This window comes from Chelonia mydas, chromosome 12 (genome assembly GCF_015237465.2).
Source record: "Chelonia mydas isolate rCheMyd1 chromosome 12, rCheMyd1.pri.v2, whole genome shotgun sequence".
In the NCBI taxonomy this organism is placed as follows: domain Eukaryota; kingdom Metazoa; phylum Chordata; order Testudines; family Cheloniidae; genus Chelonia; species Chelonia mydas.
The window spans coordinates 9,783,841-9,802,399 of NC_051252.2; the positions used below are offsets into that span (position 1 = coordinate 9,783,841).

At 39.8% G+C, this 18,559-nt stretch overlaps 1 protein-coding gene across 9 annotated transcripts in view; it reads left to right on the plus strand.

The window, feature by feature from the left end:
- Nucleotides 1–18,559, plus strand: part of PRMT7 (protein arginine methyltransferase 7) — a 46,656-nt gene that overhangs the window by 603 nt on the left and 27,494 nt on the right. For 6 of the 9 annotated variants that reach the window (XM_037877673.2, XM_043526532.1, XM_043526535.1 and 3 more), the window contains exons 2-4: nucleotides 1,534–1,728; nucleotides 3,043–3,079; nucleotides 14,469–14,618. In XM_037877673.2, coding sequence (XP_037733601.1) covers nucleotides 1,634–1,728; nucleotides 3,043–3,079; nucleotides 14,469–14,618 — 282 coding nt within the window. In that variant the 5' untranslated portion in view covers nucleotides 1,534–1,633. Of the gene's footprint in view, nucleotides 1–368; nucleotides 575–1,533; nucleotides 1,729–3,042; nucleotides 3,080–14,468; nucleotides 14,619–18,559 lie in introns of those variants that run through there. The other 3 variants (XM_037877668.2, XM_043526534.1, XM_043526531.1) reach the window with 3 other exon arrangements.

Below are 18,559 nucleotides of genomic sequence, written 5' to 3' on the forward strand. Positions count from 1 at the left end.
ATTGTTTTTGTTGCCATTTTCTTCTCTGTGTCTGTTCCGTTTGTCACGGGCCCGGCTGCTGTTTCTGTGTCTTTCAGAAATGCTACGTGCAGAGAGATTTTGTTTGTTTAGAACATAAAGCAAACTTGATAATTAAAAGAGCAGTTGAAATGGAATTCTAGGGTTGTTTTTAGTGCTCAGCGTTTAACGTGGTGTTTATTTAAAATCTTGCTTGCAGATAGTGTGGCAAGCTCTAAGAAACAGTTCTGCAAAACGTGTAAGAAACCACTTATGGTTTTCCATAGATAAGTTACAAAGAGGGTGTTGACTTTTTGATATAGTATCTAAATTATTGAACTTGTGTTATTCTCTCTTCCATTACTGTATAGACAACAAACAACACACTACAGAAGTGTAGTCACATTGCTTAATGCCAAGACACTACAGTGATGTGCCTAGTATAAGAACCTATACAGAATAGAATAAATGCCATGACTTGAAAGAATCCCCTATAGGAGGTTAAATGATCTCATCTGCATACAAGTCCTTGTATGTTTTCTCTGTCCGTCAGGACCAACTATCTTCTCGTTGCACAGTATGTTGCTCTTCAATTTACATGTCAAATTACTAATTTCTTCTCCGTATACGTGTTTTTATAGGTTATATATATTTTTGTTGTGCTCCATCTTTGTTAAAAAACAGAAGAAAACAAGATAAGATCCTGCTATAAAGAATCCTTTGAATTAGATAACAAAATATTAAAAGACATCATACAGTGAATGAGGGACCTACTTCACAGGGGTTAGAAATAGCCTTTTATTACCAGTATTTTTATTTTTTTAGAAAACTTGCTTACATGTTGCTCTTCTGGATTGTCATATTGGTGGTGTTCGCAGAAGAAGAGCATCATAGTGAATAATCATAAATGAGAAGATGGCATATAATGATTAGGAGAAAGTTACAAGTGTTAAGTGTGTGATAGAATAAGGCAAAAGATAGAAGAGCAAGGAGGTTACTAATCAGTAAAACTACAGTTTAGTCATAGGTGTTTTTAGTACAAGTCATGGACAGGTCACAGGCAGTAAACAAAAAGTCACGGCCTGTGACCTGTCCATGACTTGTACTATAAATACCCTTGACTAAATCGTAGGTGGTGGGAGAAGGGGGTGAGGAGTGCTGGCGATGCTACTGCTGCTCTGTGGGGAGCTCCTGCACACCACCACTGCTATGGCCGGGGGTGGCCCGGAGCCCCGCCGCTGCTCCCAGACTACTGCTCTGGGGCTGCGCCTGGGACCAGCTGCCTGGGGCTGCCTGAGCAGCGGCTGTTGTGGCTTGCCCTGGGCCGCCCCAGCTGCTCGGGCGGCCCTGGGATCTGCTGCACTTGCTGCTTCAGAAGTCATGGAGGTCCCAGAAAGTCACAGGATCTGTGACTTCCATGATTTCCATTGAAGACTCGCAGCCTTACTAATGATATGCTTGGGAATGAAGTCTATAAAACAGGGAGGAGGAAGAGTTAGTATATGTCATAACATAACTTGTATTTTGTTTAAACAGGTTTCTGATAACAGGACAAAAATTGCAATTATTTGAATTGAAGCCAGTTCCACAAAACTGTCTTCACACAATACACAAAGAATACAAACTGGGCTCCATTATGAAGGTCTTCTGTGGAAGGGCCAATCCAACCACAGGTTCTGTGGAATGGTTAGAGGAAGATGAGAACTATGACTACCATCAGGAGATTGCAAGGTATGATGAGAGGAAACACTTGACACTCTCCTTAGATGCAGATTAATGAAATGTAAAAAAATGAATGCAATGTGAAGGTAACACAATTTATTTGAAACTCTGTGTATCTTTTATAAGTGAATAGAGGGGAGGGTGGAAACACTTTTGTAAGCAGGCTTTCTGCATCACTAGTTAAAACAAGAATAATTTGAAATTAAGATAGTACTTACTTTTATCTTTACAGAGAAAGCCTGGGATTAATAACATTATTTAGACAGTCATTTAGGCTAAGTTCACCTGTATTTTAACTTATACCAAGTGAAACATTGTAAAAATACTAATTGAAGTAGCTTCACCCAAGCATTTCCTTTATTAATTATCTAGGCTGAGATTTTGATAGGCACTGAAGTGAAATAAGTGCCTGAATCCTATCAAAATTTAGTGGGAGTTAAGAATCTGACTCTCAAGCTCCTCTGAAAATCCCAGCCATAATGGTCTCTCATTGATCATATTCTGGTAACAACCTTTTGGTAGTTGAAAGTAATGATAAAAGAGATTAAATGAGTGGGTCAGCTTGTTGCGTTTTCAAAATGGTGTTCAAATCAGACAAATTAAAAAAACCCATGTGTTTATTTGTCCTCTTCAGGTTGGGGAAAAAGTGTGGGGGGGGAATACAGTGGCTGGTACGTTAAGATCCTCGTACTATTTAAATTGGTACTGATGATAACCTGAGTGATTATGTATGTGCAATATATAGATATAGGGATAAAATCACTCGGACTATTATCAGTACCACTTTAAATAGCATGAGGATTTTGACTTACAAGCCAGCTCCATCCCAGTGCTCTGTGGTTAGTACTCCCTTTCTATAGAGGTGTCTATAAAAAGAGGATACAATTTTCTTTCCCCAGTTCATAATTACTAACCTATTGCATCTGACATTCTTTGTCATTAGTAGTTGACAGTAACTCACCATAGGTGCATGTATTTGCTCTGTACTGATTTTTCTAAGAATGCTCAAGATTGAGTATACTGCAGCAATTAAGAGAAAAACCAAAAGATTCTACTACATGTAACACTTAATTCATAGCCCACTCATTCATATACTCATGCCACTCAAAATGGGAAAACCCAGAACCATAAAGTGACCTGAATTCTTGAGGCTAGGGGTGTGGAACCAAACAGCCTCTTAAAGGGACAAATCACTGTGTCACAGTAACTTACTCACTCGCTAGGAATAATTGCTTCACAGTGATGATTCTTCTCTGCTAACAAATTCATATTGTGGTGGTTAATTTACAGTGTTTTGATCTGTAAATTCTGTTTTGTTTTCAGATCATGCTATGCAGACATGCTGCATGACAAAGATAGAGTAAGTATAGAAAGTAACTTGAATGGTGAAAAAATGTAGTGTTCCCTTCCCCTCAGCAGGTCCCACTCCATAATTGTACAGGTTCCTCTGGAAGTTGAAGTATTTTGCTACCTGAACTTTCTAAGACTCAGTGATGATTCTTGGGGTACCCAGGACTCTGAGTCACCTTGTTAGCCTCCTACCTCCAGTATGAGGGAAACTTGCTTGTTACGCCTGGGAAATTCTGCACCACTGTGCATGCGCAGATTTCATGACCCCTGCAGATTTCTTTGCTTCCCCTCAGAAAAATGACTTTCTGATGGGGAAGGAAAGGGAAGCCACAAGAGCAGTTGTGTGACCCTCCTGGCAGTATATTTAGGGAAGCCAGCAGAGGTAAATCACGGTGGGGTAGGAGGTGGGGCTGGGGAATTACCTGGCTGGTGGCTCCTACCCTCTGCCGGGCTCAGCTAGTCCCAGCTGGGCTGTGGAGGATGGGACTTCATCTTCTCCTGTATGGCATCCGGGGCTGGGTCAGATCCACCCCAAGATTTCTCCCCAGGCTGCAGGAAGTTCTGCAAACTCCCCCTTCCTCCCCTCCCCCTCACTCCCCTGCTTTCTGCACCCATTGCTCCTCAGCTGCAGGGGGAGGGATCCCTGTACAGGGAGCTGCTCCCCCATTCACCCAACCGCCATGCATCCAGATGCCCTCATACTCATACCCTCCCACCAAGCCCCACACACACTCAGAACCCTCCCTGATGAGTCCCAGTCCCCCTGCACCTGGACCACCCCGTCTAGCCACCCACCCCACTGAGCCCCACTCCCCCAGCATCTGGACCCCCCACTGAGTCCTCCATACCCAGATCCCCCTGCCAAGCATTATCCCCCACACATCCAGACTCCACCGTGCTGAGCCCTAACTGCCTTCATCTGGAACCCCCTGCAGAGTCCCATTACATTGCACCCAGACACCCCCAACAAGTCCCTGTGCATCCAGATTCTTCCCGCACCTGGATCCCCTCACTGAGCCATCTGTACCCAGATTGCCCCACACAGAACCCTCTCAACCCACACCTGGGTCCCCCAACACTAAGACCCTCAAAACTTGGATCCTGCTTGCTGAGCTTGCCTGCCCACACTTGGTGCACCTGGCACGGAGGGCCAGGGCCCTGGAGTGTTTCCGGGGGCAGGCCCGGTCCTTGCGCTGTGACAGGGTTGGGTGCAGCCTAACTTTGAGTCCGTGTCCCCGGGGGCGGGGTAATGGGGTAGAGAGCTGCACAGTGATGTCCCACATCTGTGCAGCCAGTGGCCTGTGCTCCCCAATGCCGTGCTGGAGCCTCCATATTTGTTTGACAAATAAAATTTGCAGAATTTTTAATTTTTTGCTGCAGAATGCCCCCCAGGAGTAATACATAATTCCATATGTAGTATCTGTACATACATTTTCCAACGATATTAACAACCACCACCGTGACCCTAGCTTTCATTTATGACCTCACATGACATTCTTTGGTGAACCAGAATCAGTATATTCTTGTAACCCAGTTGGCATTAAGGGGTTCTTGGGTCACAGGCCCCAATCCTGCAATGATATCCATGCAAGCCCAACCGTGGTTGGCTAGCTAACATCTAATTAACAGTGTTAAAAATTGCACTGGTGTCCAATGAGACACTGTTTCCAGGGCTCCCAGTGTTGCTAATATAGAAGTAGCGGGGAACTTTTCTAAAAATGTTGTTAGGATAGATGGGAACACTGTTTATTCTGCAAGAAATGATGTTAAGGAGCAGAGAATGCAGAAAAATGCTTTTCTATGAGTAATAGTGATGCTCTCAACTCTTGAAGGGAAAATACTGAAGAGGGGACGCATGAGGGGAGGGGCAGCGTCAGCCACCCCACCAGATTTAATGCTTGGCTTGCACTAAGCATGCTCAGTAATGCTGCTGAAGCCGCTGCCCTCACTCCCCCCTTCCCTCCCCCCATTGGCAGGCATGGGTCACCTCTTGTCTTGACAGGTAAGTAAAGGAGGAGCTGCTTTTCAGTTATGTTGATTTTAGACTTGTAATTTTCTGTCATACCTTCAGAGGGCACTTTAGACTCATCTTATAAAATTCAGTTTTTGCAGTAATTCCATCTAGCCTTGTCTGCCTAAATGTGGCTGTAACTAAGTTGTTTTTATTCTCCTCCACTTATGCTGTGTTCTTAAATCTTCCCGTTTATGCTAAGGGAGAAGTTGAGGTGAATAAAATATCTTCAAATAAGTTGAAGACTTAAACAAAAATGCCTTAAAGGATTGGAGATCTTTCTGCTCCATCTATGGGTAAATAGTCTCCTAAGTGATTCTTATGATTATCTACTGTTAGTATTCTGGGAGCATACCAATAGTGGTAACAGCACTCCAATACCAAGATTTAGAAGGAGATGGTGGGACAAAGCTGTTAAATAGCTGTACTCTAATTATGTAAAAATTGCCACAGCAGAACTGAGCCTCGGTCTGCACTTAAAAGTTAGGTCGACATAGCTAAATTGATCAGGGATGTGAAAAAAACCACATCTCTGACCAACGTAGCTATGCTGACCTAACCCCACTGTAGACGCAGCTATGTCGACGGAAGAATAGGTTGTGTCTATGCTAATGGATTATTCTGGTGTAGTCTCTGTAGTGTAGATGCAGCTTGATTGTGGTAAAGGATAGAGCTGACCCTGTTAATCCAAACAGTAAGAGAAACATAGGCTATTTGTAAAAGCTTAGTAAATCATGTGGCGGGAAGCCTTAAAAAGGATGATTTTTTTTAAATTGAAAGACACTATTTCATTCACACCCTTCTCTATAAGGTGTATTACAGTTGAACAAATGGTCTTTCAGCACTTTGCTTTATCTTCCTAGCATTAATCGGAGTATGCTCAGACCCTCTGAAAGCAGTAAACACAAATAAGCAAAAATTTTGGCAGGAATTCCTGTTTCTTAATATAGTGACAAAAATGAGAGACAAACATACAGTAATTCACTTGTAATGGAAAAAATGCATCACTTCTGCAACAGACTTAACAGACAAGATATGAATGTAGTAGATATGATTCCAAGGAGAACCAGTCAACACTTAAATTGTACTCTAGATTCACACCTGTTACCAGAAGCCCTAAAATGTATTATTCATACAGGATTGTTCTGTAGGTCCTGGGGCCAATGTACTGTACTTGGCCTACCAATAATAAACATATTGGACTACGAATACCACTGATTACTTAAGAATAAAATTAAGATATGATTTAGGTAGTTCTCTTTTGTATATGTTATAGTAACATTATCAATCCTATGTATTTTGGTCTGTTGCGACACATTTTGGGTCTGTGTGCAGAGAAGTGGAGTATATATGTTCAGCATGCTTGGGGACACCTTTCCATTCTGTTTCCATGTACATACACTGATGTAAATACCTTACTGCAATGAGCAGACAATGTAAGATGTGAGGAAGGCAGTTTCTTTATTCTAATAAATACCATAAGTACAAGTTACATACTCTGCAGCAAACCTGACCCAACTTCTGTGGTATTCAGTAAGGTACACTGGAAATTTCCTTGGCAATCTCAGATAAATGAAAAATGTGAGGAATGTAGGAAAAATGACTCAGGGCTGGTCTGTTTTACCGCTCAAGTCGATATAACTTATGTCGCTCAGGGGAGTGAAAATGACAACCCCCTGAGCGACATAAGTTATATTGACTTAAAGTGGTGTTCACACTGGGCTGTGCCGGTGGGAGACGCTCTCCCACTGACAGAGTTTCCGCCTCTTGTGAAGGTGGAGTAATTATTCCTTTGGGAGAGTGCTCTCCCGTCAGCATAATGCATCTTCACCAGATGCACTATAGTGGCAATGTAGTGCGGTAGCGTAGACTTGTCCTGATACAATCAGTGCAGTGTCCCCTTTGTTAGTTTATTTGATGTTGCATTCATTTTCTTCTATGTTTCTCTTTCATATGCTGCAGTATTTTGATTTGAAAATGTGTAACTATATTAGAGAAGTTAAGGACAAAGCTGGAGGTCTTGGCAGTGCAGGGATTATTTGGAGCTTTAGTACTCAAGAAGTAATAGAAAGTGGTCTGGGTTTTTGAGATGAGCATTTTGCTGAAGGTTTGTGCTGCAGTGCTCAGAAGTGAAATAGTGAAGTACTGACGTTGTCATCATTCAGTTTCAGAATTAACACTCTTATTAAAGTTAACAGAGTCAGTTTATACTTAGAACTATTGGTTCATGCTATTTGCAGGCTCAGGAAGAAACTGAATCCGCTAAACTCAGCTGATGTTTAGAAGATCATCCTGCAACTATGAAAACTTAAATTCTGGAGCATACTTCTGCAGCAAGTTGGGGGTTCTGCAGGAAATTCTGTAGTTGTGGTATTGAGAATACATGAGGCTCCCATGGATTATGCAGTTAAGAATAAGAAAATGCATAATTGCCAAATGGATAATGTTGAAGATTCGCTGAGAAACTAGACACACAGGCCAGACCATTCAGTTTTCCATGTTCATCCCATGGGTCTTCCATCCTCTGGAAATTTAGCTACTTCCAAAATTGGAATTTCTGAAACCCGGTTTTCTACTAAGGCAAACTAACTTGCAGGTGGTGTTTTGAACATTTAACCCAGTGTTCCCTAAAGGGTGTGCTCTGTCTTACACCCTCCTCTCCTTTGGGTGGGCATATGATAGATTAGCCAAGGAGGCACACAGACTTCTCAATTGTTATCCAAAGTTTGATTTAATTTTTAAAACTGTTTAGCTGGTACGGTTGCAAAGAAAACTTCCAAAATGTGAAATGAGTGTAACCCATACAGCAATGTCTGCTTGAGTTTGCAGAGACCGTGAAATCATGTCTCTGAGAGGTGTGAACTGCTGTTTTGAAATGCTGGATCATCAGTACTCTGTCCTTTCTTTTCCTTTTAGCGTTTCGACCCCCCAAAAAAAACTTAGTTCACAAGCCAAAGTTCGGGGATGTTTCGTAACTCAGTAGTTTATGTATTATTTTCTTTTTGTAATTTGATTCCTTTAATTTATTTAAAGATTTTTTTGTAGATGGCAATAGATCAGAATGGGCTGTCAAACTCGGCCTCCAGCTAGGAATTATGCCCATCTGCATCTGGCTTTACAGAGCTGTAAACTCTCTCCCGAAGTGTGATTTAATCAAAAAATATCTCTGTGGATATTGGCAAGGAATTATATGTGATGCAGGCTTCAGTGAATTCCACTGATGAGACTAGTGGTTTAAGGTCACAGAGGAGAATGACATTGAAGCTTTGGAAACAGCAGTGGATGGCCATGGTAATGTTTTGTGTGACAATACCACCGGTTTTAAAGCTTTGAGTTGGAGTGCAAGCTTGAATTTAAAAAATAATCGCTAGTAGGACTCTACAGTGAGTAGAACAGAAGAGAAGCGCTTCCAAATGGATGCCAAGTTCCTGGGACTGCATTGATTTGATTTTGTTGTGAAATGTGGTACGACACTTCTAATTCCTAGGAAGAACAGTTGGATAATGACCCATGTCCTACTTGTTGAAGTTCAGACTTTTGATCTGAGGAGTAAAGTTCTGAAGTTGTTGTTGTATAGGCTTGAGATCCATTTTCAGGGTTTTTCTCAGGAATCCAATTTTATCTACATCAAAAGCCCTTTGTGGCCTTTGATCAAATTGGAAGGGTGAATAAAAACTTGTGTATCCTACCAAGGTAAAACTTGATTTGGGAGGTCGTAACAACCCTGTGTTTTGGGGGTTTTTTTTCCCCTTCCAAGGTTACAGTGATTTGAAGTAGGGCTGTGAAACGATTAAAAAAATTAATCGCGATTATTCATGCAATTAAAAAATTGCGATTAATCGCACTGTTAGACAATAATATAATACCATTTATTCAAATATTTTGAAAGTTTTCTACATTTTAATATGTATTGATTTCAGCTACAACACAGAACACTGTACAGTGCTCATTTTTTATATAATTTTTATTACAAATATTTGTGGTGTAAAAACAAAAGAAATAGTATTTTTTCAATTCACCTCATTCAAGTACTGTAATGCAATCTCTTTATCATGAAAGTTGAACTTACAAATGTAGAATTAGGTAAAAAAAAAAAAAAAACTAAAACCCTGTTTTATTTTTGAATGCAATCTAAAACTTTAGAACAGTGATAGGCAACCTGCGGCCCACACGGCCCATCGGGGTAATCCACTAGTGCTCTGACAGACAGTTTGTTTACATTTGCACGGCTGCCCGCAGCTCCCAATGGCCGTGGTTTGCCGTTTTCGGCCAGTGGGAGCTGTGGGGAGCGGCGGCCAGCACATCCCTGCGGCCCGCGCCACTTCTTGCAACTACCATTGGCTGGGAACGGCAAACTGAGGCCACTGGGAGCTACAGGTGGCCCACCAGCAGATTACTCTGAAAGGCCAGGTGTGGGCCGCAGGTTGCCCACCAGTGCTTTAGAGCCTGCAAGTCCATTCAGTCCTACTTCTTTTTCAGCAAGTCACTCAGAAAAACAAGTTTGTTTACACATGCAGGAGATAATGCTGCCCTCTTCTGGTTTACAATGTCACCTGAAAGTGAGAACAGATGTTTTCATGGCACTGTTGTAGCTGGCGTTGCAAGATATTTATGTACCAGATGCGCTAAAGATTCATATATCTCTTCATGTCTCAACCACCATTCCAGAGGACATGCATCCATGCTAATGACAGGATCTGCTCGATAACGATCCAAAGCAGTGCAGATTGACGCATGTTCAGTTTCATCATCTGAGTCAGATGCCACTAGCAGAAAGCTGATTTTTCTTTTTTGGTGGTTTGGGTTTTGTAGTTTCCGCATCGGAGTGTTGCTCTCTTAAGACTTCTGAAAGTATGCTTCACACCTCATTCCTCTCAGATTTTGGAAGGCACTTCAGATTCTTAAACCTTGGGTCGACCCCTGTAGCTATCTTTAGAAATCTCACATTAGTACCTTCTTTGCATTTTGTCAAAACTGCAGTGAAATCTGCACGAACAGCATGCGCAGAGTCATCATCCAAGACTGTTGTAACATGAAATATATGGCAGAATGCGGGTAAAACAGAGCAGGAGACATACAATTCTCCCCCAGTAGTTTAGTCTAAATTTATGAGTAACGCTTTTTTTTAAACAAGTGTCATCTGCATGGAAGCCTGTCCTCTGGAATGGTGGCCAACGCGTGAAGGGACATACAAATGTTTAGCATATATGGCACGTAAATACCATGCAATGCCGGCTACAAAAGTGCCATGCGAATGCCTGTTCTCACTTTCAGGTGATCTTGTAAATAAGAAGAGGGAAGCCATATCTCCTGTAAATGTAAACAAACTTGTTTGTCTTATCCATTGGCTGAATAAGAAGTAGGACTGAGTGGATTTTGTTTTGTTTTTGAGTGCAGTTACGTAACAAAAAAAAAATCTACATTTGTAAGTTGCACTTTCACAATAAAGAGATTGCATTATGGTACTTGTATGAGGTGAAATGAAAAATATGATTTCTTTTGTTTATCATTTTTGCAGTGCAAATATTTGTAGTAAAAATAATATAAAATAAGCACTGTACACTTTGTATTCTATGTTGTAATTTAAATCAACATATTTGAAAATGTATAAAAATCAAATATTTAGCAAATTTCAATTGGTATTCTGTTTAACGGTGTGATTAAACCTGCAATTAATCGTGATTGACTCAAAAAAAGTAATCATGATTAAAAAAATTAATCACATGAGTTAGCTGTGATTAATCAAACCCTAGTTTGAAGACTTTGCCACTCAGGTCTTACCTGGACTAGGATTTAGAGGTGTGATGCTAGAATACTAAACTGGTTAGTTAAACCACTGATGTGAAGTGGTGTATACTTTAATATGTTCTAAGCCTAGAGTTAGACTTGCTTTTAGGCTTTAATTCTGCCTGTTTAGCACGTGTTAAAGATGGTGTGCCTTAGTCTTCTAATAACATTCTTAACATCACACATCTATCCTAGTCTAGACAAGGCCTCTGTGAACTCTGCCTTTTTGGGTTTGTTCTTGAATATGGAAAAACTTCTAATTTGTAAATATAGATTTCCATTCTGTTCAGTGGAAAATGTTTTTAGCAGAGTATTTTACAAGCTAGTTGGTGTCGTTTGTAGATTGTAAATTTTCAATAGCATTATTATTATTATTATTTTTTAAAAAGACAGTTCAAAGGTTTCCATTTTTATAAAAGATTGGACTGGTTAGGCAGTGTTTTAGTTTCTTTCTGTTGTGAACTTTGTTTACTTGTGTTTATAGGAATTTTTATAGGGGGAGGATTGCTGTCAGCCATGTAGACTGAAATCCTGCTCCTGCAGATTAGTTTGTATAGTTCTATTAATCAAAGATGTTGACTAATCCAGTTTTGAAAAATTCATCGCTTAAACAATATACTTTAAGTGCACACACTATCTTTTCACAAACTGCCAGCTGTTAGTCATAAACTTTCTCCAGTATTAAATAAGGAAATTTTACAAGCTTGAGTTACACACACTTGTTTCACAACAGCCTCTCAAAGTAATTACAGTAGTGTCTGGCCAGGCATTGTGGATCCTTTAGGGAAAATTATGCAGTTTTCATCTTTCTGTTAAAATTCCATTCTACAAAATTCTAAAGTATAAAATTACCTGAGTAGTATATGTTTCTTGCTTAAAATGTACCCAGGCCTGCTTAATAATATCTTCAGCAGAATGTCTCAACTGATAACTCCTACCCAAACTACTGCAGAACTATTAGTAAGTTTGCCTAATTCAGCTGAAGCTTTGTTTACTAATCTGCATCAAAACCATTTTTTCTGATATAGATGGATGTGACCTAACAGAGTGAAAACACTGAGGCCCTGATCCTGGAAAAACTTTAAGCATGAGTAGGCTCATTGACTTTAGTGGTATTAATCTTATGAGCATAAGTCTTTGGAGGAATGGGGCGCAAGTCAGGAACCTGATTAAACAATGTTTATAGTTTTCAATATGTACTGAGAATTAGAGGACTTGAGTAGGAAGAGCTTATTTCTGCTTAAATGTATGTCTTGGTGTTTCAACTTTCCTTGCATAGGGTGTTTTTTTACTGTTGTAGCCTTTCTGAAACATTAAAACTAAGCTGATAGATAAAGCTTGCCAGATCCTTTCAGTAATGTGCTTTTTCTAGGTATGTTGTTAGTGATGGTAAATATACTATCACATGTTTCCATACCAAAATGGTACATATGAACCAAATGTCATACTGAGATTGCCACAGTCTAGACAGTGGTCAGGTTCCTTTTGTAAATAGTAGGTGCAGGACACATCCGTGGGATCTATGGGAAGTCATCAAAATGAAAAATCCTGCAACAGAGCTGTCCAAATGTCAGTGTATACGTTTTCTGTGAAATGTAAGACTCCAAAAAGAAGGAAAATGGCCATTCCATATCAACTCAAACCGTCAAGAGACATAATCATCCTTCTAAACTCAGGGCAAAACTCCGTAACTTCAGCTGGAGTTTTGCGTACGTAAGGAGTACTGAATAGGGCACTGGGCTACTAAAACACTTAATTAGGACAAACTAGACAATTCAGGGTAAGTTCTCATGGTTCAGGTTCTTCTGTGTCTTAGGCAGGAAAATTAGTTGCAGTCTCTGTCTGTTGCCTCAATATCCACCTTGGGAATGGAAATTCATCCCTTAGTATAGGAAATAAACCCATCCAAAACACTTCCATCTGCCAAGGAAGAAAGAACTTTCAAATTTATCTTCTATATAATTATCACTCGTTATATTGCATTAAAAATAAATGACAAAGAAACTTGCCTTTATACCAGTTGATATTATAAAGAAGCAAAGAATATGCAGCCAGTTGCAGTAGTTATGTAACTAACATTCATACAAAATGAAATGCACCACAGAGTCTGGATTTTATCTGTTTTGCAGGCTTTGTGGTAAAATCACAGAACGGCTGCTTTGTAAATCACTGGAGCTGTTAGCTAAGAGCTAGCTTATGCTAAACCACTTGAAAGCATTTTGTACATATTCCCTAGTCTTAGTACCATATGGACTAGAATGGGGTTTTATATTGCACCCTGAATGGACCACTAATCCTAAGCTCCTTCCTATTTCTGTCCCCGAAGAGCAAACCTGATCTTTCCTTTTTAGTATTGAATATTTGTCAAGGCTCTAATATTTTAATGTTGAGTAAAATGCAGCATCAGTTGCTAATACTGCCCAGCATATCTATGCAGTATTGTAGTGCAAATGAATGAGCTACAACAGGAATATACAGCACCTGTGTTGTCAAGGTCAGTTTGTGGCTGGCACTGTAAATTTCTCTGTCAAAAAAAAGGAAAATATTTGGTAGTAATCTCAAAAGGAAGCTTTGGTTTATTTGTTTTGGTTGGCAGGACCATAGTTCCAGATAACTTATGTGGATCATGCATGCTTTATAAATAACTGAGTGATCAATTGTAAATGGAACAGATGTTGTTCAGATGAACATTCCTGTCAAAACACTTATTTCTACTGATCTTTATTGTGTAACATATATCTATATTTTGAAGTGTAATGTGGGAAAATGAGGCATGAGTCTATCAATTTTGGGCTCAACCAGTTTTCACCTTTCTTTATTTTCAGGCAGAATCATTATGACTTAGAGTTTCTCATCATACATATATCTGACAGATAATAAAACAGACAAGACAGAACAGGAAGGGGCCCAAGTTTCCAAATTCCAGAGTACCAGGAAGCTCTTCTACACGTCATGATGGTTGCCTCCGTTTCTGCACCAGTATTCTCCAACTTGGACCCTTATTCCCTTGCTTTTGTATACCTTTCCATGTCACACATTCATTAGCTTTCCTCCAGTCAACTTTATTTATCATTATACATACACCCAAACTTTCATAATTTGTTTTTCATTCTCCATTTTGTGTCGTTATAAACTGTTAACATAACATCAATAGAACTCAACATTAAACTAATAAAACCTAGCCTTTGTTGTCAGCAATTTTCTTCATATTTTAATATCATAACTCAGTATACCTGGATCACCCTAAAATATTCATTAACATACCCTTTATTTTTTGAGTAGAAAAGTTTTGGAGAACAACATGCTCTAAAATCCTCATATTCTTATCTTTTCCAAACATAGGTTTCCAGGGAACTTTTTGCTCAAAGTTTAGCGCTATGCTTATAAATCATTTATAAAGTCTTATCACTAATTTTGCCTCTTTGCATTTTGAGGTGCTTTATTCAGTTTAGATCCTAGGTGTTTAACTGTTCCCCCACGAACGCAAAAGCAGATATCTACAAACTCTCAAGGAGTGAGACTGCAGGACCTCTGCCCAAGAGTTGACTGTACAAGATTAGCCACCCCAATGGAATTCTCTTAATCTGTCTCTTTCTTACAGAATGTGAAGTATTACCAGGGCATCCGTGCTGCTGTAAACAGGGTGAAAGAAAGGGGTGAGAAAGCAATTGTCCTAGACATTGGGACTGGCACAGGACTCCTGTCCATGATGGCAGTTACAGCAGGTGCAGACTTCTGCTATGCCATTGAGGTGAGCAATTCTTCGTTGACCATACATATACCTGCTGTTCAAGAGGTGGAAGTGGCACAACTTCTAGTATGCAGGTAGGAGTGTATGCATAATACGGCTTTTAGAGCCGCAGTCCAGTTGTTCCCTCTACAAAATGAGTAGTGTGTGTGCATTAGCCATTGTGTGTCATGTTGTCTGAAGGTAGCTTTTATAATATAACCTATAGGGGTGTGGGTGAAGGAGGTAAACCATATTGAAAGAGCCCTTATGAGAACTTACAGAAATTTGTTTTAATTTTCTCAGGATGGACAGTTTTTTCTAAACTTGACAGAAAAATCTTAATTAGTATTATTTGAAATTAGGTTTTTTGAACTGTTTTCTGTATTCCTTGTGACTGATACGTTGCATGGAGGAGTTAATGAATGTTCAGAAAAATGCTAGTACTCTCAAACCACATTGTGGCTTTTAAGTTTCATTTTCTCTTGGACCAGGAGTTCTCAAGCTTTTTCATTTTGTGCAACACATCTTAATAGAGAGACTGCTATATGTACCATTTCCCCATCTATTTGTGATTGCACAGAACGCAAGAATGGCCACACTGGGTCAGACCAATGGTCGATTTAGCCCAATATCCAGTCTTCCAACAGTGGCCAGTGCCAGATGTTTCAGAAGGAATGAACAGAACAGGGCAATTATCCAGTGATCCACCCCCAGTCATACAGTCCCAGCTTCTGGCAGTCAGAGGTTTATGGACATCCAGAGCACGGGGTTGTGTTCCTGACCATGTTGGCTAATAGCCATTGATGGACCTATCCTCCATGAACTTATCTAATTCTTTTTTGAATGCAGTTATACTTTTGGCCTTCACAACATCTCCTGACAATGAGTTCTACAGGTTGACTGTGTTTTGTGAGAAGAAGTATGTTCTTATGTTTGTTTTTAAATGCTGCCTATTAATTTCATTGAGTGACCCCTGATTCTCATATTTAGTGAACCAATAAACACTTCCTTATTCATTTTCTCCACACTATTCATGATTTTATGGACCTCTGTCATATTCTCCCTTAATCATCTTCTTTCCAAACTGAAAAGTCTGTCTTTTTAATCTCTCCTCATATGGAAGCTGTTCCATACCCTTAATCATTTTTGTTGCCTTTCTCTGTACCTTTACCAATTCTAATAAATCTTTTTTGAGATGCAGTGACCAGAACTGCATCAGTATTCAAAGTGTGAGCGTGCCATGGATTTATATAGAGGCTCAAACTAAATGTATACTCCAAAATAAAAAAAAAAAACCTCAAGAGGACCAAAAAGTGCCACCATGGCTAAACAAAGTAAAAGAGGCGGTTAGAGACAAAAAGACTTCCTTTAAAGGTTGGAAGTCAAATGCTTCTGACCACCTGACCAGGATGGTGATAGTGACTGCAAAATGCTCAGGGAGATTAGAGAGGTTATAAAAATAAATAATAATGGGGGATTTCAACTATCCACATATTGACTGAGTACATGTCACCTCAGGATGGGATGCATAGATAGTTTCTTGACGCCTTCAATGACTGATTCTTGGAGCGGCTAGTCCTGGAACCTATAAGAGGAGAAGCAATTCTTGATTTAGTCCTAAGGGGAGCACAGGTTCTGGTCCAAGAGATGAATATAGCTGGACTGCTTGGTAACAGGGACCACAATATAATTAAATTTAACATCCCTGTGGCGGGGAAGACATCACAGCAGCCCAACACTGTCACATTTAATTTCAGAAAGGGGAACCACACAAAAATGAGGAAGTTAGTTAAACAGAAATTAAAAGATACAGTCCCAAAAGTGAAATCCCTGCAAGGTGCATGGAAACTCTCTATAGACACCATAATAGAGGCTCAACTTAAATGTACACCCCAAATTAAAAAACATAGTAAGAGAACCAAAAAAGTGCCACTGTGGCTAAACAACAAAGTCAAAGAAGCAGTGAGATACAAAAAAGGCATCCTTTAAAAAGTGGAAGTTAAATCCTAGTGAGGAAAACAGAAAGGAGCATAAACTCTGGCAAGTGAAGTATAAAAATATAATTAGGAAGGCCAAAAAAGAATTTGAAGAACAGCTAGCCAAAGACTCAAAGTAATAGCAAAAAAAATGTTTAAGTACATCAGGAGCAGGAAGCCTGCTAAACAACCAGTGGGGCCACTGGACGATCAAGATGCTAAAGGAGCATTCAAGGACGATAAGGCCATTACAGAGAAACTAAATGAATTCTTTGTATCAGTCTTCAGAGCTGAGGATCTGAGGGAGATTCCCAAAGCTGAGCCATTCTTTTTAAGTTACAAATCTGAGGAATTGTCCCAGATTGAGGTGTCATTAGAGGAGGTTTTGGAACAAGTTGATAAACTAAACAGTAATAAGTCACCAGGACCAGATAGTATTCACCTAAAGTTCTAAAGGAAGTCAAATGTGAAATTGCAGAACTACTAACTGTAGTCTGTAACCTATCATCTAAATCAGCTTCTGTACCAAATGACTGGAGCATAGCTAATGTGACGCCAGTTTTAAAAAAGGACTCCAGAGGTGATCCCGGCGATTACAAGCCGGTACGCCTGACTTCAGTACTGGGCAAATTCATTGAAACTATAATAAAGAACAGAATTGTCAGACACATAGATGAATATAATTTGTTGGGGAAGAGTCAACATGGTTTTTGTAAAGGACCAACCTACTAGAATTCTTTGAGGGGGTCAACAAGCATGTGGACAAGGGGGATCCAGTGGATATAGTGTACTTAGATTTTCAGAAAGACTTTGATAAGGTCCCTCCTCAATGGCTCTTAAGCAAAGTAAGCTGTCATGGGATAAGAGGGAAGGTGCTTTCATGGATCAGTAACTGGTTAAAAGATAGGAAACAAAGGGTAGGAATAAATGGTCAGTTCTCAGAATGGAGAGAGGTAAATAGAGGTGTCCTCCAGGGTCTGTACTGGGCCCAGTCCTACTCAACATATTCATAAATAATCTTGGAAAAAGGGATAAACAGTCAGGTGGAAAAATTTGCAGATGATACAAAAATACTCAAGATAGTTAAGTCCCAGGCAGACTGCAAAGAGCCACAAAAGGATCTCTCAAAACTGGAAAAAGAAAAGGAGGACCTGTGGCACCTTAGAGACTAACAAATTTATTTGAGCATAAGCTTTCATGAGTCGATTCAATTAAATTTGTTAGTCTCTAAGGTGCCACAAGTCGTCCTTTTCTTTTTGCGGATACAGGCTAACACGGCTGCTACTCTGAATCCTCTCAAAACTGGGTGACTGGGCAACAAAATGGCAGAAAAAATTCAGTGTTGATAAATGCAAAGTAATTCACATTGGAAAACATAATCCCACCTATACATATAAAATGATGGGGTCTGAATTAGCTGTTACCACTCAAGAAAGAGATCTTGGAGTCATTTTGGATAGTTCTCTGAAAACATCCACTCAGTGTGCAGCGGCAGTCAAAAAAGCAAACAGAATGTTGGGAATCGTTAAAAAGGGGATAGATAAGATAGAAAATATCCTATTGCCTCTATATAAATCCAGGATACACACACATCGTGAATACTGCATGCAGATGTGGTCGTCCCAACTCAAAAAAGATATATTGGAATTGGAAAAGATTCAGAAAAGGGCAACAAAAATGATTAGAGGTATGGAATGGCATCCGTATGAGGAGAGATTAATAAGACTGGGATTTTTCAGCTTGAAAAAGAGACTACTAAGGGAAAGATATGATTGAGGTCTATAAAATCACGACTGGTGTGGAGAAAGTCAATAAGGAAGTGTTACTTGTTCATTCTCAACACACGAACTAGGGGTCACCAAATGAAATTAATAGGCAGAACATTTAAAACAAACAAAGGAAGTATTTTTTCACACAACGCACAGTCAGTCTGTGGAACTCTTTGCCAGAAGATGTTATGAAGGCCAAGACTATAACAGGGTTCAA